The sequence below is a fragment of the Teleopsis dalmanni genome, chromosome 1, assembly GCF_002237135.1.
Source record: "Teleopsis dalmanni isolate 2A chromosome 1, ASM223713v2, whole genome shotgun sequence".
In the NCBI taxonomy this organism is placed as follows: domain Eukaryota; kingdom Metazoa; phylum Arthropoda; class Insecta; order Diptera; family Diopsidae; genus Teleopsis; species Teleopsis dalmanni.
Genome location: NC_051846.1, coordinates 122,937,908 through 122,961,953, shown reverse-complemented (window position 1 = coordinate 122,961,953; position 24,046 = coordinate 122,937,908). Strand labels below are relative to the sequence as shown.

The 24,046-nt window shown below is 32.8% G+C and overlaps 1 protein-coding gene across 1 annotated transcript; it reads left to right on the top strand.

Moving 5' to 3' along the window:
• The first annotated feature begins 4,662 nt into the window (after positions 1-4,662).
• On the top strand, positions 4,663-23,033 carry LOC119665869 (protein elav-like). The gene is made up of 4 exons (XM_038075123.1): positions 4,663-5,220; positions 5,318-5,362; positions 5,484-5,741; positions 22,879-23,033. Exons 1-4 carry the CDS (start codon positions 5,031-5,033, stop codon positions 23,031-23,033), a joined length of 648 nt encoding a protein of 215 aa, XP_037931051.1. The 5' UTR covers positions 4,663-5,030.
• Positions 23,034-24,046: the final 1,013 nt, after the last annotated feature.

Here is a 24,046-nt window from a genome sequence, read left to right as displayed (position 1 = left end):
ATTACTCTATGGTTGTCGTATTTTTTTTGACTTTGAAAACGTTTTTGGGTAAAAAAGACTTGTTGTTGCATTGGTATGTGCATATTTTCTGCAAACAATATAGCTTCTATAAAGGTCTTTGGTTGAGCTACCTGTACAGTTTGTGAATAAAGAGCATTTAATCCCTTTTTAAATGCTAATAATTCTGTTTCATCATTTACCAGAAGTACAGCCTTTCCTTCTGGGGATGACTTCCTAAAGTTATTCTTTAGTAACGTCGCATTTTTTAAATTCGCTAGAATGGTCGATATTTTCTCAGCATATTCGTGTATTTTCTGATGGGGACCTTGTTTTACTTCTGCTATCTTTTGCAGCAGTTAAGGTATGGTGTCCTTTGATATGAAGTTTTTCTTAAGATTCTCTATTAACTCCTCAAGTGAATCTGGGATTCCTACGGGGCTGACTTTAGCTCTTACTAAATGTTGTAATTTGCATTCTACTATAAAATCTAGAAACGCTTGCCTGTCAAAAGTACATAATTTGTCATAAATTATATTCAATCTGTGTATGAAATTGTTTAACTCTTCAACTTTACCAGTGAAAGTTGGTACGAGTTTTTCCACAGTCTCGTAGTGTGATTTTTCCATGGTACTTGTATTATTATGGTAATTTTCCTGGCTTATTATATCTTCATTTGTAGACATACTTAATAGATATTGTTTAGTCAAGTTATACATGTCGAAAAATGTTTCTGCTAATGAAGTTATTTTTTCAAACTTGGAAGTTGGGTAAATTGTTTTAACCTTATTTGACATATATTCTAATCTTCTCAATTTTTCACTTAATGTGCGAAGCAGATTTCTTCGCGTTTCTTAATATGATATATACCTCAGATATACATTCGGTAATGGTTTCCATTCACTAAATCATAAACTTGTATTGGGTTTTTATATAAGATCTATTTTATACTGAAACGAACGAAGTGAACGACATTACTGACACAACCAAACGGATCAAATGACTTAATAGAAAAAGAGTTTTAGTTATCGATGCACCAAAACGACAATTATAATTATAAATCAAATCAACCAATTAAAAAATAGTCAAACGAAGTTTTAATAAAATTGTATATAATTCAGTTACAGATTACAGACATTATTTATTCGAACATATAAATTTATTATCATATAACACATGGTTTTATGTAATCAAAAATTTTGATTATTTTCATTTATAAATATATATTTTATTAAATATTTCATATATATAGTAGAAACAATATATAGTTTTACATAAAAAGATATAATTTTAATTAATAACATTATTTTGTACTCTCAAACATTAGACATTTGCTGTTGGTGAGCATACTTATGTACATAACATGTACATAATATTTGTCAGCACTTGATCGTATATTACTCTTCAAAATGTTTAGATAAATATCTCTACTCATTGTTGTTTCCACAAATTCAACATTTTCCGTACCATTAGCTGCCATACAACCCCAGACCACCACTGCACCACCTCTATGTTTTATAGTTGGGAAAAGATTTTGTTTAATGCTAATTCACATCCTTAAATGCTAGAAACACAGAACTTGGATTCGTCGGAGTAAACCACATTATTCCAAAACTCTTCCGGCATATCTACATATTCATTTGCAGAAGCAATGCGCTTCTTTCGATTAATTAGAGATATGTAAGACTTCCTTCGTGCTACTCTACCATGAACACCGGCTCGCCTCAAAATACTGCGTGCGGTAACCACAGAAATATTTTTTGCAAAGCTTTCCTGTATATTACGTACAATTTCTAATGCCGTCAAACGTGGATTTTTCATTACCGAATTTGATATTAAGCGGATTTCACGGTGATAGGCGGCCAGAACGCGGATTTGACGTGATAATTCCGGTAGTTTTCCAATTTCTGATCACGGTATGGACCAAACAGTATGATCTTCCAAACAAATGTCCAATTTCCCGGTTCGACTTCTCTTTCTCCTAAAATTGTATGATGATTTTTCCTTCAATGACGCTTATTTCTTTCCGGTGAGACACCATTGCCATTTTTTAGTAATATTTTAAGCAGAATACAATTTTTTGCAGTTTTATGATTAAATACTACAAAACACAGTAAGACGCAATCAAGATTATTACCAGTTAACATTTAACTCGCCATAGAACTTCAGAAATACCAAGTGCTTGTAGACTTTTGATCGCTTGTTTTTCTACTCTTTACGATAATAGTACCGTTATCTCGGTTGTTTTTGAAACAAATGCAAAGAAACTTCGCGAAAACATTGTGCATTGAGTGTTTTAAAAAAACAATAAAGTATGTTTCCAATAAATTGATTTTTTTGGAAAATATTTTCAAACAAAGTTTTTTTATACTGCCTGCTTGTAGACTTATGCCTGTATATGATACATATTATTATTGTTACAGTAATTTATGCTACCTGTTGTTTCGGCATATTGACTTTTAAAATCTGATTTTGATTGTTGTTTACCGTTTGTTCCGGTGTATCTGCTGAGAACCAACCCATGTTCCAGTTGTTGAAGAACCTGTTCTGTCCTTTTTTTCTTGTTGTTGTTTTAAAATTTTGTACCGAGTTTTATACGTGCTTCACATTAGTTAGTTCGTTTTAAATATATTGTTTTATTATAATTTTTCTAACGCTTGTAGTGGAATTTTGTAAGTAGATTCATTTTGCATAAATTTATTAATTATACGCACTTCACATCAGTTGATTCAGTTAATCAGTTAATTAATTTAGTTAATTAGTTAATTTCATATGTTTCGCATTTCACATTTCGCATGTTTATCATTTACATTTTTCACATCACATTTCATATTAATTATTCATTACATCCATTAATTTTTGTATTACAGTTTTATTTTTAGTTTTATTCACATAATATTAGTTTTAACATGAAATTTATTAATATAATTTTTTAAAGTTCACTTTATTTTTGGACCTTGCTTTAGAAATTTGGCATATAGTTCACTTAATTTTGGGTCTTAGAAATTTGTTCACTTGATTTTTGCCTTTGAAATTTGGTAGGAACGCCATGTAAAGTTTATTACTCGTACAAATAAAAGACGCGTTTGTTTCAAGTGTCTAGGAAAGACTGATTTTATTTCTTTTAAAAATCTTAAATCTAACATAGTTTCTTAACACTGATTTTCAATAGAATTTGTTAACGAGTCAACGAACTATATGATAGGCTTGCATTCATTTCCTAACCGAAACCAATGCCAAGGCTGACTGATTCGTTGACTTATTCTTTCGTAACAATGCAGTTCAAAGCAATTAATAATAAAAGTTGCTTTGAACTGCATTTTTGCGAAGTCAGCAAATGAACTCCACGTTGTTTTAGTTGCAATTATAATATTTTCATATATAAGTATTATTATTTTTTGTGTAATTTGCAATTTATAATTGATTTATTTTAATTATTGATTTTGCATTTTATTATTGTTAATTTATTAATTTATTTTATTGTAAATTGCAGATATATTATTCATTTCAATAGAAGAATCAATGTATTAAACTGCTTATTTTTTTGTAATCAATCCAAGAATCGCGTACTTGACTTGGAGAAGCTCCATTTGAGTCGACGCTACGTCTGTACTCAATTCTATCAAAAGCATCTAAGCTGTTGTCACCCTTTTCAGAATCTTTTGTACTGATTCTATTGGTTAATACTTAAACCAATAGAAACAATACTAATTGTTTAACCCAAATTAGACGTATATAATATCTTATCAATAAATGGTATTAGCTGACAACGCAAGTGTTCCACATATGGTTTCACTTGAAACCGTTTATTCTATTGACACAGTTTTGACTTATGCATATTGAACATATGATGAAATGTGCGGCTCAGTTATTTGTCATCAAAGCTCATATTACTGGACAATAATTTGTCGTTAATTTTATTAAAAATAAAACTGTGTCAATATTTAATTAAAATTATTCGGGACACTTGAATGTTTTGTGATATGTGTGGTCTCATACACATATCATATTACATTATGTTTTCCATACAATGTTGAACCAAGAGAAACTTCGATCAGATAATGTACTGTGAGCAAGAATACTATGTATTTTAAAACAAGTAACTATTTACAAAATTTGAGTTAATTGTTAGTTGCTTAAAAATTTGTTTGTTATTTTTTTGTAAACCAAACTTCGATATATTATACTATTCCAATGGTTTTTAATTAAATTTCAAATGTTTAATTTTAGATTCATAACATCTGACACCAATCGAGAACTTCCTGCACTTAAAGGAAAAAGATTATAAATATACCAGATTATAAATATTAACACCACCAAAAAACCAGCTACTAAACAAAAGTTAATAAAAAGTATGCAATAGTCATATTAATATAAAAAATAAACATGAAAAGTAACATATACACATATATTGACATTAAGTGGTAATGTTCCATAAAATTAGAATTAAAAAGAATACGATTTATTAGAACGAAAATGTTTTAAAACAAAAACTGTTTCTAAAATAAAGATTTTGCTGTCTTTAGCATTTTTGCAATTTTATAACAAAAAAAACCTGAAAAGAAACGTATATACTAATGTGTTATATATTATAAACAAAATGAAATACATCTACTAATTCACATAAACATTCTTTAGAACTGCAATTAAACTGCATTCTAGTATATACTGTGGATATGTAATTCAAATATTATTTGAATTTTGAAAGCATTAAATAAAACTTAATATCTCTAATTCAATATAAAAACTTTAGTAAAGAGAGGTATGAAAACTCTATAGAGTTATTAGTAACTTTTTTTTAAAGGGGCTTGTGCAAAACGAAATAAAAGCTCTATTTTATATAAGCTTAAAAAGTTATTTAATAAATATGATATTTTATTCATTCTAAATAAAAGCAGTGAGATTAATTACTAAGCTAGAATTTAAAGTGTAGCAAATATTTAAAGAACAAAGACGAAACATTAAAATTATCTAGTGCGATTGCTCCTTATAAAAGCTTCAAAATTACACTTCAACAAAGAACTCAAAAAAAAATGACTAACGCCATGGATATTGTGAAAAATGGAAGCACCAACGGCTCTATTGATGGGAACTCTGACGAATCGCGCACCAACTTGATTGTTAACTATTTACCGCAAACTATGACTCAAGAGGAGATGCGTTCTCTGTTCTCAAGCATTGGTGAGCTTGAAAGTTGCAAATTGGTGCGTGATAAAGTCTCAGGTAATATGGGTAAATATTAATTTCTTTTTTCTGTATATATACATCATGTAGGTGATAGTAAGCTGATAATGATATTCATAATAAATCATCTTTTCAGTATTGCCAGCGTCTTTAACAGCACTTAATCCAGCATTGCAACAAGGTAGGAGTAAGTTTTGTGTTCAATACTATTTACGAATAGTTGCAAAATTTTAGTATAACGATATCGTCACTTGGCGACAGCAAGAGATTCGGTATTTCAATAACATTCTTTTATTATTTAGGCCAAAGTTTGGGTTATGGTTTTGTTAACTACGTTCGTGCAGAAGATGCTGAAAAAGCTGTAAATACGTTAAATGGTCTCCGCTTACAAAATAAGGTGATAAAAGTGTCGTATGCCCGTCCAAGTTCGGAATCAATTAAGGGTGCTAATTTGTATGTATCGGGTCTTCCCAAAAATCTTTCGCAACCAGACTTGGAAGCAATGTTTGCATCGTTTGGTAAAATAATTACATCTCGTATACTCTGTGATAACATTTCTGGTAAATATATTTATTTATTTAACAAATAAATAAAATTAAATATATAAATTATTGTTTTCATTGCAATAATAAATTTATTTGTTTTTCTTTTGTTTTGCTTCCTTTTATTTACACAACTACCAAGATTTAGCATCTAGTATTCATTTTTACATAGTGGAAATTACAATAATAATTCAAATCAATATTACGAATTACATGTATGAACTATTAACAATAAATAATATAAACTTGTCCAAATTAAATAAGATATTTAAATTTTAGAAGAAACAGACGAGTCAATAAATAGATTAAGATTGTAATACGAGCATATTAGGTAACTAGTTATGGATTATTATTTTAGAAGTATGCTGATGGAAATACCGTTTATTTTTTGGGATCACGTCTGCGGCAAAAAGTATCTTTAAGTCACGATGAATGTCATAGTTTGAGATGTGCCAGTCAGCGTTGATGATAGTCCTAAGTATTTTTGATTGCAGTCTTTGCAGTATTTACATGTTGGATTTGCATGTTTTGTCGCATATTTCGGCTCAACATTTCCATATTAAAGCGATTGCCGTTTTGTAATTAGAAGTTGTTTTTTTCACTGTTAGTTTTGGTAATGAGCATATTAGTCAGTACAATTGTCCAAAACGAAGCTTAATTTTATTACTTTTAATTTGATACCCTGTAGAAAACGGATCGATCCGTCATCGAAGACGTCTTCAAGACATGGATACATACATGAAAACCGATCGATCCAAATGTATGACGGTCTTTGAAGACACTTTCATACAAATAAGCCAAATGTCTTTAATGAATTTTTGCGTACATGTCTCGAAGACCGTCTCGAAGACCATGTCTTGCATAACGGACGCATTCGACAGAAAGTTGTGCGCTCTTAGTGCAGTGCTCATATAATTTTTTCACCCTTTTTTTATTTCTACTCTTTTATTTCGCTCTTTAAATTTTAAATAAATTTCAATTTTCTCTTTAAATAAGTGGAAAGAAATTGTTGTATTTTTTACTTTTATTTATTTTATATAATAATTTTTTGCATTACATTCAAAATTAAAAGTTTTAGAAGTAAATTATAAATTTTATTATAAATTATTATAAATTTTATTAAGACAGTAATAATAAATTAAATTAAACATAATGAAAATTAATTTAAATAATTAACTTAATATAACTTAACATGTCCAAAATTAACTAAAACTAATATAAAATAATTTATATCATTTCGCTGTCATCAATTGTTGAAGTTTTATATGTTTTCAAAAGCGTTGAAGAGGATTTTGGTACAATTAAACCTTCTGATCTTAAGAGTTCTAAAATATCATTACTACAACGCCTGTTAATCCTGTGTTTTTTAAATATAACAGCTAATTTTTCACAAGTGTTTTCAGTTTTTTTATTTTCAACATCCTTTGTTTCGTTTCTAAAACAACTTTCACTGGAATTATTGTCTTCAATATTAATATCAATATATTTTCCAGGAACTAAGTCACTATTTAATTTGTTTTGATTTAATTTCTTTTTTTTTAATATTTCGTAGTTTAATGATTTTGTTTCTTTATTTATTTTGATTTTTTTAATATTTATTTCACTACACTTCAAAATTATTGCGTCACTTCATTTATAAAACATAGCGTCATCTGAGGCAAAATTCAAACACGTTGTTATGAACACTAAAAATGAGAGAGAAAGCAAAGAAAGAGTATTTACATTCATGTTTTGAGCAATTGTTTTGCAAATTTGCTTGAAAATGAGGACGCGGTATCAAAGACCGTCTTGAAGACAATGTCTTCGAAGACCACTTTTTCTACTGGGAAGTTAATCTGTTATCTATAGTAATACCAATGTAATTTGCCTTTGTGTGTGTAAAGACATCATCTTTTTTATATGCTTTCCCAGTAGAAAACGGATCGATCCGTCATCGAAGACGTCTTCAAGACATGGATACATACATGAAGACCGATCGATCCAAATGTATGACGGTCTTCGAAGACACTTTCATACAAATTAGCCAAATGTCTTCAATAAATTTTTGTGTACATGTCTCGACGACCGTCTCGAAGACCATGTCTTGCATAACGGACGCATTCGACAGAAAGTTGTGCGCTCTTAGTGCAGTGCTCATATAATTTTTTCAACCTTTTTTTATTTCTACTCTTTTATTGCGCTCTTTAAATTTTAAATGAATTTCAATTTTCTCTTTAAATAAGTAGAAAGAAATTGTTGTATTTTGTACTTTTATTTATTTTATATAATAATTTCTTAAATTACATTCAAAATTAAAAGTTTTAAAAATAAATTATAAATTTTATTATAAATTATTATAAATTTTATTAAGATATTAATAATAAACTAGTAAAAACTAGTAAACATAATGAAAATTAATTTAAATAATTAACTTAATATAACTTAGCATATCTAAAATTAACTAAAACTAATATAAAAGAATTTATAGCATTTCGCTATCATCAATTGTTGAAGTTTTATATGCTTTCAAAAGCGTTGAAGAGGATTTTGGTACAATTAAACCTTCTGATCTTAAGAGTTCTAAAATATCATTACTACAACGCCTGTTAATCCTGTGTTTTTTTATTTTCAACATCCTTTGTTTCGTTTCTTAAACAAATTTCACTGGAATTATTGTCTTCAATATTAATATCAATATATTTTCCAGGAACTAAGTCACTATTTAATTTGTTTTGATTTAATTTCTTTTTTTAATATTTCGTAGTTTAATGATTTTGTTTCTTTATTTATTTTGATTTTTTTAATATTCACACTTCACTTCAAAATTATTGCGTCACTTCATTTATAAAACATAGCGTCATCTGAGGCAAAATTCAAATACGTTGCTATGAACACTAAAAATGTGAGAGAAAGCAAAGAAAGAGTATTCATGTTTTGAGCAATTGTTTTGCAAATTTGCTTGAAAATGCGGACGCGGTATCAAAGACCGTCTTGAAGACAATGTCTTCGAAGACCACTTTTTCTACTGGGTTAGGTCGTATTTTTTATTCGTGTAGATAACATGTACTGTTTTGCTTGTATTTATTTGAGCTTTCCATTTGTCGCACCATTTCAGTGTCGCGTTTAAGTAATTTTGCCAGTTGTCTGTGGATTTGTTAAAATTTATATTATCTGCAGTTAGTGCTATATTGTCTGCAAAAGTTGCTATCAAATTCTGATGATCAGAAGGTATCGGGATATCAGCCGTATACAGCAATTAGTTCGGAGATTAAGTACAGCAACTAGTACAGCAACTAGTAGACTACCTTGCGACACAGCAGCTTTCATTTGTTTAAGTTCGGAGATTAAGTCGTAATACTTCACATAAAAATATCTATTTAGACAATAGCTCTTTAAGATGAGGTAAAAGTTAGTTGGGAGTAGCTGGGATAATTTGGTTAGGAGACCCCCCATGCCAAACGTTGTCGAAGGTCTCTGCAATGTCTAGATATACCGAAAAGGAAACTTGTTTTAAGTTAGTATCACGTGTTATTTTATTTACAACACCGTGAACTTGTTGTATAGTCGAATATTTTTTCCGAAAGCCAAATTGATGATCAGGAATAAGTTCTTCTTCGTGGAATTTTTTCAAAAAATTTTGATATAACTGGTAGTAGACTAATTGGTCTACATGAAATTGTAAGGGGTATGTCTTTAATTGGTTTGGGTTTAATTATTACTTTTTATACTTTTCATACTTTTGGAAAATACTTAAGGTGAAGAACGAAATTAATTACGTTCCTCAGGTATAAAAGTACTTGTTGAGGCAGCTCAGTAAGAATACACCTGTGGTGAAGATGTCTGCTTTTTTATCAAAGATTGCATTATCTTAATTTTTTTCTTTACTGTTTGTAATTCTTAAGTCGCTCAAAGTATTTTTTACATTAAACTCTGCAAGAGCAATATACTGATTGGCAAGAATATTAAGATAGTTCAAGTATCTTTCGAGTTATTGTATTTCGAAAGACATTACATAGTACTGTTAACTGGCCTTTCGTATCTTGAATGTGCACACTTGTAGCTTGTATATTGTCTATAATATATTGTATCTTCTTGTCAGAATGATATGTATAATATATTGAATAATTAGGAATTTTGGAATTTATTTTTGTCCATTGAATTTGGTAATACTTCACATAAAAATATCTATTTAGACAATAGCTCTTTAAGATGAGGTAAAAGTTAGTTGGGAGTAGCTGGGATAATTTGGTTAGGAGACCCCCATGCCAAACGTTGTCGAAGGTCTCTGCAATGTCTAGATATACCGAAAAGGAAACTTGTTTTAAGTTAGTATCACGTGTTATTTTATTTACAACACCGTGAACTTGTTGTATAGTCGAATATTTTTTCCGAAAGCCAAATTGATGATCAGGAATAAGTTCTTCTTCGTGGAATTTTTTCAAAAAATTTTGATATAACTGGTAGTAGACTAATTGGTCTACATGAAATTGTAAGGGGTATGTCTTTAATTGGTTTGGGTTTAATTATTACTTTTTATACTTTTCATACTTTTGGAAAATACTTAAGGTGAAGAACGAAATTAATTACGTTCCTCAGGTATAAAAGTACTTGTTGAGGCAGCTCAGTAAGAATACACCTGTGGTGAAGATGTCTGCTTTTTTATCAAAGATTGCATTATCTTAATTTTTTTCTTTACTGTTTGTAATTCTTAAGTCGCTTAAAGTATTTTTTACATTAAACTCTGCAAGAGCAATATACTGATTGGCAAGAATATTAAGATAGTTCAAGTATCTTTCGAGTTATTGTATTTCGAAAGACATTACATAGTACTGTTAACTGGCCTTTCGTATCTTGAATGTGCACACTTGTAGCTTGTATATTGTCTATAATATATTGTATCTTCTTGTCAGAATGATATGTATAATATATTGAATAATTAGGAATTTTGGAATTTATTTTTGTCCATTGAATTTGGTGATTAGGATGGTTAAGATGTGTATAACGTTGGCAACTTGCGTCATAAGCTGTTTCATCATTTGTTGGAGTTCGACGAATTCAGAGCTATTCGATTTATTGCTTGTTGTAATGGGTTAAGGTTAATTGTAATGAATGTTTTAGCTGGGCTGGTTTGTTGAGTAGTAGACATTTCGTTATTTTAATTTGTAGTTCTAGGTTGTTTTGTGCGAAGAGCTGGGAATCATTTGATTTGAAGTTTTATAGTTTTGATAGTTTTATTTATTATCTAACCTTTGTGATTTGCTGTACAGTTCTCTTTCTTTCTATTTTTGACTTATATGTATTGTACTCTATTAAATTTACTTCCACTATATCCTGATGAAGAAGTAGAGACTCCCCAATCGCTAGATAGCCTTGTGAAAACCTTCACAAAAATCTTCCAATACAATGAAAAAACCATTATGGTGGTCCGTGAATAATATCGTCACCAGAAGGAAAATTAAATGGGCTAATAATAGCTTCCTACCTTATAAATCACTCTTGTCGCTTTCCTAGATGTTGAAGAGGCTTTCAACAACATCCTTCCTCAACTAACCCAACTGCTGGTTAATAGGACAATCGTAGCGCAATGCGGGGAACGCTAGTAACTAAAACGGTTAGCAGAATGACCCTACAAGAAGAAGTAGTTTCCCCCTTTTACGGCTAACTGCAGCTAACGTTCTTCTTATTGATCTAGATAGCGCAGGTTGATAGGTAGTCACGTACGCAGATGATTTGGCCATGATTTCGAGGGGAAAATTTCTGAGTACAATAAGTCAGACAATGCAGAGTAATCTAAATAAAGTATCCAAATGGCCCTTTCGTAGCGAATGGTCAATAAATCTAACCAAAACAGAACTAGTGCTCATTACTTGGAAATATGACATTCCAGAATTCACACTACCTATCCTAGGAAGTCAAACTCTGGCGCTAAATGATATAGCTAAATATTTAGGTCTTATAATTGATAGAAAACTGAATTAGAGACCAAATATTATTGCACGCACTCAAACGGTTATGGTTGCTTTTTATTGTTATAGAGGCGCTATAAGTAAAATATGGGAACTCTCCCCGAAGTCTATTTTATGGATATACAATGTAGTGGTAAAACCGATTCTCCTACATGGAGTACTATTTTGGAGAAATACTCTGAATAGGTTGACGCTACGTAAGAAAATCGAATAGGTTCAAAGAACTGCATTGATGACATTAAGTGAAGCGTTAAAATCAAAACCGTCACTTGTCCTAAATGTCATCTTCAATGTTTTACGTATCGACATCGCTGTTAAAGGCGAGGTAGCTGGGACAGCTTTACGAATAAGAGAACTAGGAATTGGAAGAAGTTATGGATGGATGCATGATCATATCCTCAGAGAAATTGATTTCATTTCGGATGCAACAAATTACTGTACTACGATCACAATTGTGGACAGAAATCTTGAATTATTCATTCCTATTGGGGAGGCATGGAAACACTACTCTGTAAAGAGCGATAATTGTTCTAACGTTTTTACAGATGGCTCAAAGTTAGATGGACAAGTAGTAGAAGGAGTATACTGCTCTGAACTAGATCTCAGTCTGAGCTTCAGGCAACTAGATCACTGCAGCGTTTTTACAGCTGAAGCATCTGCTATATTGGAAGTTTCAGATTCGCTGAAACACAATATATTCTCTGTTCATTTTAAAAACATATTTACTGATAGCCAGGCAGTGATAAAATCTTTAGATTCATCGACCATTTACTTGAAGCTAGTACGGAATTGTCTTACATCACTTATGGTGATAGCTGAATATTTTCGGATACGAATTATTTGGGTTCCTGGGCACAGGGACATCCAAGGCACCTGTACAGTAGATGAACTAGCAAGACATTGTACGACCGCACAAATTCTTCTGGGAAAAGAAAGTGTGAGTATACCACCTGCTTCTTGTCGGCATCAAATAAAATTATGAACACACCAGATGTTTAAGAGAAGATGGTCAACAGTGACCAACTGCATAAAAACTAAGGAATTTTTGGAAATTAGTAGGAATATATCGGGAGAATTAATCAACCTATCCCGCGCAAACTTATTTAAGATAGTGGGAATTATTACGGGACACTGCCCGTTGGGAGGACATGCCATGAGGTTCAATATCAGGACCTCCTTGCACTGTAGACATTGTATGGAGAGGAATCATCAATACGCCTTCTGTTACAATGTTTTGCTTTCGCAAGACATAGACCTCATGGTTTATGTGAGTCTTCTGACGGCCCCAGTTACTTATTATTTATTATTTAAGTAATAGGCTATTAAAGCACCCAAACCTAAAAGATCTATTGGGACTAAAATCCCGCTTCCAAGGTAATCGAGTCTACGTCTTGCCACAGCTGGGCAATTGTACCGAACATGTTTTGATGTTTTCTTCTCCTTATGAGAGAGTCGACAGAAGTCACTTTCTACCGCACATATAATCTTCATGCGGTAATAAAGTCTACAGGGTCCTGTAAAAAGTTCAGTGTAGATTTTAATATCGTTTCTGCTAAGGCCAAGCATCAACTTTGTGGCATGCCTGTTTGGGCTCTCCAGTGTTCAAGTAGATGTTGTTTCTATCGTTCACATAATAAGTTATTTGCGAAGCTATTTGTTACCCCGCAGGAGGGCTCTGCACCAATGAATGGATTACATGCACCCTTCTTTGATAGGGAGTCTGCTATTTCATTGCCCTTATACCCTTCGTGTCCCGATACCCACATAAGAGTAACATAAGGCATGGACCTCTGCCTGAAAAATGGAAGCAGTTTTCCCCATTGCGATTGCTTCGCGGAATTTCGGTCCTATAACTCCTACTCCTGCACTGCCATCCTACATTTTAGACCCATCAGTTTACCATAATTGAGAGCCCTGTTTTAAGTTAATTTCATTGTTTCTCCAGGTTGATCGGTCATTAATAACCACTTCCAATTCCCTGGAGAAAGCTAATTTTCTATTCATCTTGTCAAAGACCTTAAGGCCCGGAGAATTTCAGACTTCATCTAGAATTTTTGCGTGTCCTGTCAGATTGCCCTCTTTAAGATTACATAGGTAGGAAGATAAGAGGTCACAGACCCCATATTTTTCCATACAGACTTTGGCATGCGTAAGTTGCTCTTAGAGCTTTGCCAGTTACATATGATAAGTGGTTTTCTCAATTAAGAGTTTTGTCTAGAATTACTTTTAGATATTTCATTTCCTGAGATAGTATTAAGTCAGTGTCCCCTAACTTCAGGGTCTGTAGGAGTTCGTCAATGACCAATAGCCATAGGAGCGGCGATAGAACGCCTCCATGAGGGCATCCTTTGGTTGACTTGACAGTTAATCTCTTCGCCCCCATTTCAAAGATTATCGTCCTATTTTTCAGCATATTGAGAATCCATGTTATGATCAGTCTGTGTATTCATTTTCTAACCATTTTTTTTTCAATTGATCTGAATGTTGCGTTATCAAAAGCTCCTGTAATGTCAACCGATGTGCAGAGAGCTATTTCCTTACCGGCTAAAACCTTCTCAATTTTACTTGTTAGACTGTGTATAGCTGTCTCAGTCGATTTGCCAGACTGATAAGCATACTGTTCAATATGTAAAGGTGAAGCTTTAATGTGGACTTTCCTGATGTATTGATCTAGAATCTTCTCCATCACTTTAAGCAGGAAAGAAGTTAGGCTAATGAGTCAAAAAGCTTTTGGCGTGTGGTCCGCCTTTTTGCCTTCTTTCGGTATGAAATTTACCCTAGCTTTCATCCAATGTTTAGGTATCACGCCTGGTTCTAGACATATCCTAAATACGTTTGTTAATATCGGTGCTAATATATCAACGCCTTTTTGAAGAAGACACGGTTGTATATTGTCGATACCAGGTGATTAAAACGGGCTAAAAGTGGAAATGACCCATTTAGTTTTATTGACTGTGAAGATTTTACGAGCCAGTAAAAGATCTGTTCGTGTAACCAACAAGAAGCGAGTATCCTTGATAGTTTCCGTAGTCACAGTATACATGGCACAGTCTGGAAAATGAGTGTCCAGCAAAAGCTGTCCCGTTTCTTTTAGACTTTCCGTAAAGAGTCCGTCAGCCTTCTTTAGTGTAGAGTGGCTATTTTAGTGGTCTTTGATTAGAGATTTCTGGAGACTCGTAGCAGCGGCAATTATTTCAATCTCCTCGCAGTGCTTCCTCCATGATTCCCTCTTTAATTTTCTAAATTATTATAAGCCGTTAAGGCACTTTTATAAGATGCCTAGTCCCGGCTCGACTTGGCTCTATTAACGAGCTGGCGGGCTTTATTGCGCAAAATGTCCAGTTCCCTATTCCACCATAGGACGTTCCTAGAACGTTTTTTTTTGACAAGTTCGCAGCTATTTTCAAAAGTTCCTGAAATAATATTTTCAAGTTTGTTAACCTGAAGATTTAGTTCCTGACAATTAGTAATCCTATCCCCAAGACAACTATGTTAATGTTTTGCTGTACATAGAAGTTATATAGAGACCAGTTGGTCATCTTAACATTTCTTGTTTCGAAACTTCAACTTCCCGTTTCAAATGAAAGCGTATGTAGCGGTGATCTGAAAGGAGTTTTCCTTCAGTGCCCTCCAATTTGAAATGTTATTAAATATAAATGCGCTTGCAAAAGTGAGATCTAGTACCTCTCCCCTTATCGCATTTACAAAAGTAGGTTCATTACCTGTATTTACTACCATTAAATTGTTAGTTGTGATAAAATCAAAAAGTGACTCACCTCGTGTATTGGTGTCCGTGCTTCCCCATACTGTATGGTATGCGTTGCCGTCGCAGCACATTACTCACTGTAGATTTTGGATACGGCAGTATTCTGTAAGCTGCTGGAGCTCGGGAGACACCGCTTCCTCTACGTCGTCAGGTAAGTACAGAGATGCAAAAACCATTTTTCTCCTGCCCCTAGTACTAGGCACTCCTGCCTGTACCGCCACCAGATCGCGCTGTATGAGCTCTGTAATTGGAAGAGATTTAATAGTTTCTTTAATCACTATCGCCGCTCTGGGACGATCAACATTACTATCACAGATTAACTTTCACGTTTTTGTCTGTATATCGTTTATGCGCCCATTTGTGGCACATGGTTCTTGGATGGCCACAAAATCCAGACAGTGTTGTTCCACCAAGGCACTGAGCCTATATGAAGCTGCTATAGCCCGATGTAGGTTTATTTGGAGACAATGAAGCTACCTCATGGAGTTTTGCGGACGTGGCGGAGTCTGGAACATTATTTCCTAGGCTGGCCCTTGCGGACCTTGCCGCTCTTCGTACCGCGCAGCAATTCCGCTGCCTTCGGATCTTTCTTTTCCCATTTCCTGAGACGACTAGAGAGAGCAAAAGTTTTCCGGCCCTGGGCACGGATTCTGCCCCATCTCAATGATGGTCCACCGTTTTCGGCTTTTGGTTGCTTAATTTAATTTAACCTGTTTATTGTACTCTACATTTATATCTTTATCTTTATAGAATAAACTTAACTTTTCATATACTTCTCACAACATTAAAGCAATTTTTTTTATACAAAACAGTCTGTATTTAAAACCATATATATTTATGCAGTGATCATACAAAATCGAACGCATTTGCAATGTATGAATCTGCGGTGAAGTACTCCGCACAGCAAGCCTGTGAACTTCATGGGTGCTACTGTTTAAAGGACAGAGACGAAATGTACGATTATGTGATACTTTAGCGCACAGCGAACCGCTTCGGCAAGTCCACATGTTGGATACATATGCAGGCAGCTCATATTTGAATTGAACAGAATAATTACTCTTTTATATTTCTCACTATATAAATCTCTATTTCTCATATTTTATGCGAGAGCACACGCACATTATTTTGTTCACACACTTTATCTATTTTTATCACACACAACGACAGAAATTTGTGAATGCAATTGCTTAAAGGGAAATATTAAAGGAACGTTCTGCGATTTAAGCTGCACTCTTATGAGCACACCTAACAACTATAACAGCTAAGTGAAGAATATTAATTGAGTTTTTATAGACAATTCTATTAAATTGTTTTCGCTAAAACTATAATCTTTAAAATTATAAATACATTTATTAGAGTGGCCGCAAACATTGTTTTTAATTATCATATGCTTTATCACTATGCGATTTTTAAAATATTCCTTTTTGAGATAAATTAAGAAAAAAAATTTTATCTTCAAGCCTTATTACATTGTGACCGAAAAGTTTCCGGTCATAAATAAATAAAACGCAAAATTCTTAATCTTCATCAATATTTATTTTATCTCCTTCAAAATATGCTCCATTAGAAGCGATACACAAATGCCACCGTTTCTTCCAATCATCAAAACATTTTTTATAGGCGCTTTCCGGTATGGCTTTGAGTTCCCTCTGCGAATTCTGTTTTACGTCTTCTATGGATTCAAAACGCGTTCCTCTGAGTGGTAATTTGAGGTTGGGAAACAGGAAAAAGTCACACGGTGCAAGATCAGGTGAATACGGTGGCTGTTCGATGGTATTTATTGAATGTTTGGCCTTAAAATCGTTGATAATGTTGAACAAATTGAGGTGAATCGGAACAAGCCGGGCGTTGACACGTCGCATACACAAATTGTCCACCAAAATCAAACGAGCCATCTCACGACCGATGCCTAGCTCTCGTGCTATCTCTCTAACACTCACATGAGGATTTTTGAACACGATTTCCTTTGCCTTTTCAATGTTTTCGTCGGTGGTAGAGGTCGAAGGTCGTCCAGAACGCGGCATGTCTTCGACGGTCGTACGACAGTCCTGAAAGGCTTTGTACCACTCATAAACTTGAGTTTTCGATAAAACTGATTCCCCATAAGCCTTTTGTAGCATTCGCAACGATTCTGCACACGAAATTTCGTTCGAAAAACAAAATTTGATGCAAACTCTTTGTTCAATATTTTTTTCCATTGTTTTTTTCGCAACGCACTACTGAGGTGAACTGGTTTCAACAGCTGCCGTAAACGAACTGTCCTGACAGATCGCGCTCATTTTTGGCATAGTAATTGTCCTTAATTGCTGCCAAACTACATAAACTTAAAATATCGAAAAATATACAGCGCGCGAATTTTAAATGAGAACCTCCGAAAACCTTTCGGTCACAATGTATGTCTTCAATTGTTATTTCGCATTTTCGTTAATTATTTTTCGTTTAGTTTCCAATGGAACTTCAGAGTCGAAAAATGCTAAACCAACTGCTTCTTCTGACAAATACCACAAGTGATTTTCAAGTTTTTCTAATAAAACTGCTGAAATTCGTTTATCAAAATACTGCATTGAATCTTTAATTAGTTGTAAATCCCTACGTGGCACTTCAATTAAGTGCTGGCATGGAAACAGATACTGTACGTAATTGTGAGTTAGAAAAATGCAAATACTGCAAATAGAATTTAATTTTGTTGCCGTCAGCTTAAATTTATCTTGAAATAGACACATTTTATAAACATAAATTCCTTTTGCCATAAATCTGGTACGTGATGTGAGCCCAGGAATCCCTGGAATATGGATCATCTCCACCAATGAAAAGTAGAGAAAGCTGTAATAATTCTTTATAATCTAATCGAAATTGAAATTTCTGGAGCCTATGAGAGAAAGCTGTAATAATTCTTTATAATCTAGTCGAAATTTAAATTTCTGGAGCCGATGTTTTATTAAACAAAATATTCCGGTATTTATACCGTTTAAAACTTATGTATAAACAATGTTTCATATTTCTTATGTACTATAAATAATTGATTAGTTACATCTTCATCTCTAATACAAAATAGTTCTATAATATTCTAACATATTCATAATGAGTCTTTAAGCATATGTCATATTTAATATTTATAATAATTGCATTGCTCTTCCCTAAAGAATTTGGGTCATGCTAGTGCAACGACCACTTACGCTTTATCACTTGGCTCGCGCATTAAGTGGGGTGCAGACTATCATACTGGTATGTCATACGAGAGAGAAAAACGTCGTATGACACACAGGTATGATAGTCTGCCACCTTTACCAACGTGTTGGCGTGCTCACCAAAATTTTGGTGAACAGCTCTCGCATACGCGTTGTGTATGATAGTCTGTCACCCCTAACGATTCATACGTCATACAAGAGCATTTTTGCCTTGCAAATTTATTGTAAGCAGGTGGAATATGTTGGTTGGTTGGTTGCAGTGGCAGGTCATAAGATAACTTCAAATGTACCTCAATTAGCGATTTTTCGCCGTTTTGTTACCACATTCCTCGCAAGAACCCTAGTATAGAAGAGTAGAGACTAAATCCATCCCACCGAATTTAGGTAATTTAACAGGTCTTTCATCCTTACCATTGAGCAGTCTGATAAACTATCACAAAAGTATTTTCCTAAAAACCTATATCTTCTGGATGCTAGAGCTGGGCATTCACAGAGAAAATGTATTATTGTTTCTTTCTCCCGCGGGTTTCCACAACTTCTGCAGTGAGAGTTATGGGGAATACGCAGTTTCTCTGCGTGAGTTCCTAACCACCAATGACCAGTAAGAACCGCAATAAGCCTTGCAGTGTTTACGCGATCTTTTTTGATGAGTTCCAGAGATTTATTTTTATTATAAGTGGGCCACGTTAACCTGGAAGTTGCACATGACCTTAGTGCTTTCCATCTGTTATTGGCGAGTTGCAGAAAGTAAAGAAAGGTACTTCTTTTGATGGTCTCCAGGGTAATATAGACTGATACCGCCAGTGACGCATCTAGGGAGGCACCAGAGCGGGCTAAACTATCAGCTTTCTCATTCCCTACGATGTTCCTATGCCCAGGAACCCAGATGAGTGTGATATCGGCCAACCGGTTTAGCTCGTCGATTGCTTCTCTACATTCTTTTACTATTTTTGATTTTGTTATAAAGGATTCAAGAGCTTTAATTGCTGCCTGGCTGTCAATAAAAATAGCAACACTACATCTGTTCTCGATGTGGCTTGCAATTTGCCGACAGGCTTCTTTTATTGCTAGGATTTCAGCCTGAAAAACCGTAGCTTCATTAGGTATCTGGAATATGTAATATTAATTATAATATGTTTTTTATTATTTTATTATTAATGTATTTATTATTAATTTATTTATTATTATTAAAATTACACTTATAAATTTGTGTTAAATATTTAATTGTATCTTAGTTAAAAAAAATATAAATTTTTACATAAAATTCTTATAAAAAATTAAATACAATTAAATATTTTATGTAATATATTAAATATTTTATTTAGTTTATTAAATATTTTATTTTATTTTATTTTAATTTATAAACGATGATTATAAGGAAAATTTTTTTTAAAAAAACATCTATATATAAACATCGTTAAATTTATGGTCTAAGCCCAGTAATAAAAAAACATATTGAAAATTGGTCGTAATAACAATTAATTAATAACCTAAATTTAAAACATAATACTTTGTATTCTAAATATACTTTTCTTTGTTAAAACTTGTTATTAAAATAAAAGAATTTTAAATGTTAATAACCTTTAACTAACAAAAATATGGAAATGATCAAATTTCTTCAAAAACAATGAAGATATATACATTCTTATGTATATATACATATACATTATTTGTATGATCTATTTATGAAAAATTTCTTAAGAAACTTTACAGGTAGTGAATGAAATTAACTACGGTCCTTTACTGATCTTTTCATTTTAACTACTGTGCTTAATGACCAATAAACCTAAAAAAAATATGAATATGGATGCAGATAAAGCATTTTTAGATGCTTTCATCGAATGTTAATAAAAGTAATCGCTGTTTGTGGGATGTCCAAAGCTGTGAATATAAAGATCGCAAAATAAACGCGGCATATATAAAATATACAAAATTATAATCAATTATAAGCAAAGCACAACCTATACGTTAACTATCAATTTTTTCAATTTTAAAATTTTATTTTAAACACACAAATTTTCACAGCACTACCCGCAAAAGCACTCTTCAAAAATTTTGCCTAATCTTGTGTGTCATACCTGTTCAAATTCGGTCGCTAGAAGAAATTTGAGCAAGAGAGAGCGCAACTCGTATGACACACCAGTATGATAGTCTGCACCCCACTTTATGTTACATATGCATTTGTAACTGCTTGAGTCAAATGCATTCAAAACATAACGTGATCATAGTCAAAGCGAAAGTTCGACAAAAGTGCATTACATAAATTATGTCACATTTGTTTTGCCTACAATGCAATGACTTGCCACATTAATCATTGACGTAGGTCGTGGGCACAACGACCACGACCTACGCATTGACGTATTCCATCCCAATGAAATACAATAGTTTGAGCGATTTGCAATCAAACCTCTTAAATATACCTTAAAAAGTAAAAAATTTAACTAATTCTTCAACATATCATGCGCTTTTCTGCGTCGGCATTCTTTTCTTATCAAGTGAACTCGTGTACGATTGAGAACAAAATCTTCTACGTGATGACTTAATGAAGTTGCTGTTGCACTTCCGAAATGAGTCACATCTCTAGAAGAAATTTGAAATTTTCATGTATGATTGTTAAAAACCAGAGTTCATAATGTGGTTCACAAAATCGCACACTGCACTATGCGAGTGGAAATTATTTTTAAAATATGCACACGTACATTTGTGGTGTTAAGAAAAAAAATGTACACACTCAAATTTGACGTGCGGTTTCAAATTTCACATCGCACAAAGCGATGATTGTGCACACAAATTCGTGCATACACATATGTGCTGTGCGACTGACTTATAAAAATGTGCACAATCAGATGTGCGAGAAAAGTTAATGCTCGCACCGCACTGTGCGAAACGAAGTTCTCTTCGCACACGAGTGTGCTGTTCTAATATTACGATTGGACAAATGTGCACAAATGTGCAATTGCATAAATTAACAAATATTAAAAATAATTAGTTTTGTTAAGTATTTATAATGTAAACTAAAAATTATAACTGTTTCAACCTTATTTGTATTTTAACTTTAAATATTAGTTTTTTGTAAATTACTTCCTAACTTTTGTACATTTTTAAATGCAAATTTAGTAAGTGAACTTAAAGCAAAGAATCTATAGTACAAAGAAGTGCCACGCTCATACAAACGAAATACCCACTTTATTTTGCTGGTGGATTTATAATAAATCCACCCAACCACATGCAACAATGTTCGATCGAGTCACAACTGGTATGATGTTCAGTTCAAACCTATATGTGAGTCAAGTGAGGCCCGACTGCATACGTATTCAATCCTACATGCAACCCTCTGTATTACATTATACGCATGTTTGTGTGTTTGTTCGCTGTAAAATGTTCAAGCGATCAAACAGCATTTCAGTGACGAAATCAAAATTGTGTACATTTGATAATTTTTTGAATTTAATAGTATAAAACAAAAACAAAATTCCCTGTTTGCTATTGGTATGAATTGTAGTGTAAAAACACATTACAAATTTATTTATGTCTCAAATCTGATTTTTTCCATTCTATGAAGCTTTATTCTTAAATGTTGCCCATGCGCAATGTTTCCGAATCAATATCGTAATCACCAATTTTAACATTTCAATCCGGTGTAAATAGCATTCATGCGTTTCCTCAAACCAGGAGGCATTATTAGTGGTTTTAGTGACTTCAACACATTTTTTCATTATCATTTATTTTATATTTCTAATATTTTTATTTTCTTTAAAAATCTTAAAAATTGTAACAGACTTCAGAAAACACGTCTTATTTAAAATAATATTTTTTAAAATAATTACAAAAAGTCACCAAAGATTCAAACTATGTGTTAAGAAGTAGTTCCATTTGAGGAAAAATATATGCACAAATGTGCAATAAAAACATACATATTTATGTACTGCAGACTTAATGTCTCCAATATCACATTTGTACATACATAATGGTTTTTGCAGTGCATCATTTTTTGCAATAAAAAAATAATATATTCTATTACTCTTTACTCTTATGATATGGGCCTTTACAGTACAAGAAAATAAAGCAACAAAGTATATGGATTTGGTATTTGTGTATTTGTTTAACAAGTTTTGCATAAATTGAGCACTTTGAGCACGGGAAACCAGTATCACATAACCTGCATCTACCTTTTGTTCCCCATTCAATCTAATGACTTGTTTCATCAAGACGCATAGCTTTCGAAGGTTTTAGAAAGTAAAAGCGTTTTGTCGCAGTTAAAGAACAAGGTGATGATGGAGCTTCTGAAATGTCTGGTGATGATGGATTGGATTGCGTGATCGATAAAAAAGATGAGGGACGTCCTCTTTTGCGTGGTTTTGTTGTAACAGTTTTATGCGCGTTCAGTAGCTCATCTGCTATTTCCAATTAAAAATCCAGTAATGGTATATGATCCGCTTCCCCGGTTGCATTTTTTCCGTCTCTCCGATACAACAACTAGCTATTGACAACAACCGTATTGAAACACCAATAAACTATGCGCATATACCATTTTGCAGAACAGTGGTTGCTTTTATAGAGCTCCAATAACATGCCAGCAAGATTAACTCCTTCCATCCGTTTGTATAACATTTAACAATAGCAGGTTGCGGTATGTAAATGTGCTTCATATCTTTATGATTCTATCGCTGTCATTTAGATAATGGATTTTCAGCTACATTTGAAATTTTTTTTTTTTTTTAAAACATACATTTATTTATTGCATCTTCTCTTAAAATGAGACTAACAATAAGTTGTAAAATCTTATAACTAATTACATAATGTTACAAATTTTTATTTTAACTATACATTGTATAAAATAAAATAAAATAAAATAAAATAAGTAAACCTTATATCACGAACCTCACTTAGATTAATGGGTTAAATTTCATTGGAGTGAATGTTAGGTGGTTTCTTAAGAAAGTGATTCAACTTTAACAGATTACTAAAAAGAAAGGTGCGGTTTTTACTTCAAGCTGTTGAGCTGTTGAATATTAATTAACGGCTGGACGGTCAGCTCTTTTTAGGCGGGAAGTAATGGATAGAAGTGCGAGATTTCTTGCTAAGGGATTAACATGCTCTGTTAGCCTTTTATTGTATTTTTTTCTTATATTGTCAAATTCAGCTTTAACTAGGGGAATTTGTAGATCTCGGTGTATACTTTCATTCCTAATATACCATGGGGCACCAGTGATAATTCTTAGTATTTTTGACTGAGCTCTTTGTATAATTTCAATATTTGAAGCACTAGCATTGCCAAATAGCTGGATACCATAAGTCCATATTGGTTTAATGATGCTGTTATACAAGGTTACTTTATACTCTAGGCACAGCGAAGATCTGCTATTAATGAGCCAATGCAACTTAGAGGCTTGGAGCTTCATCTGAATTTTTTTTGGCTTCAAT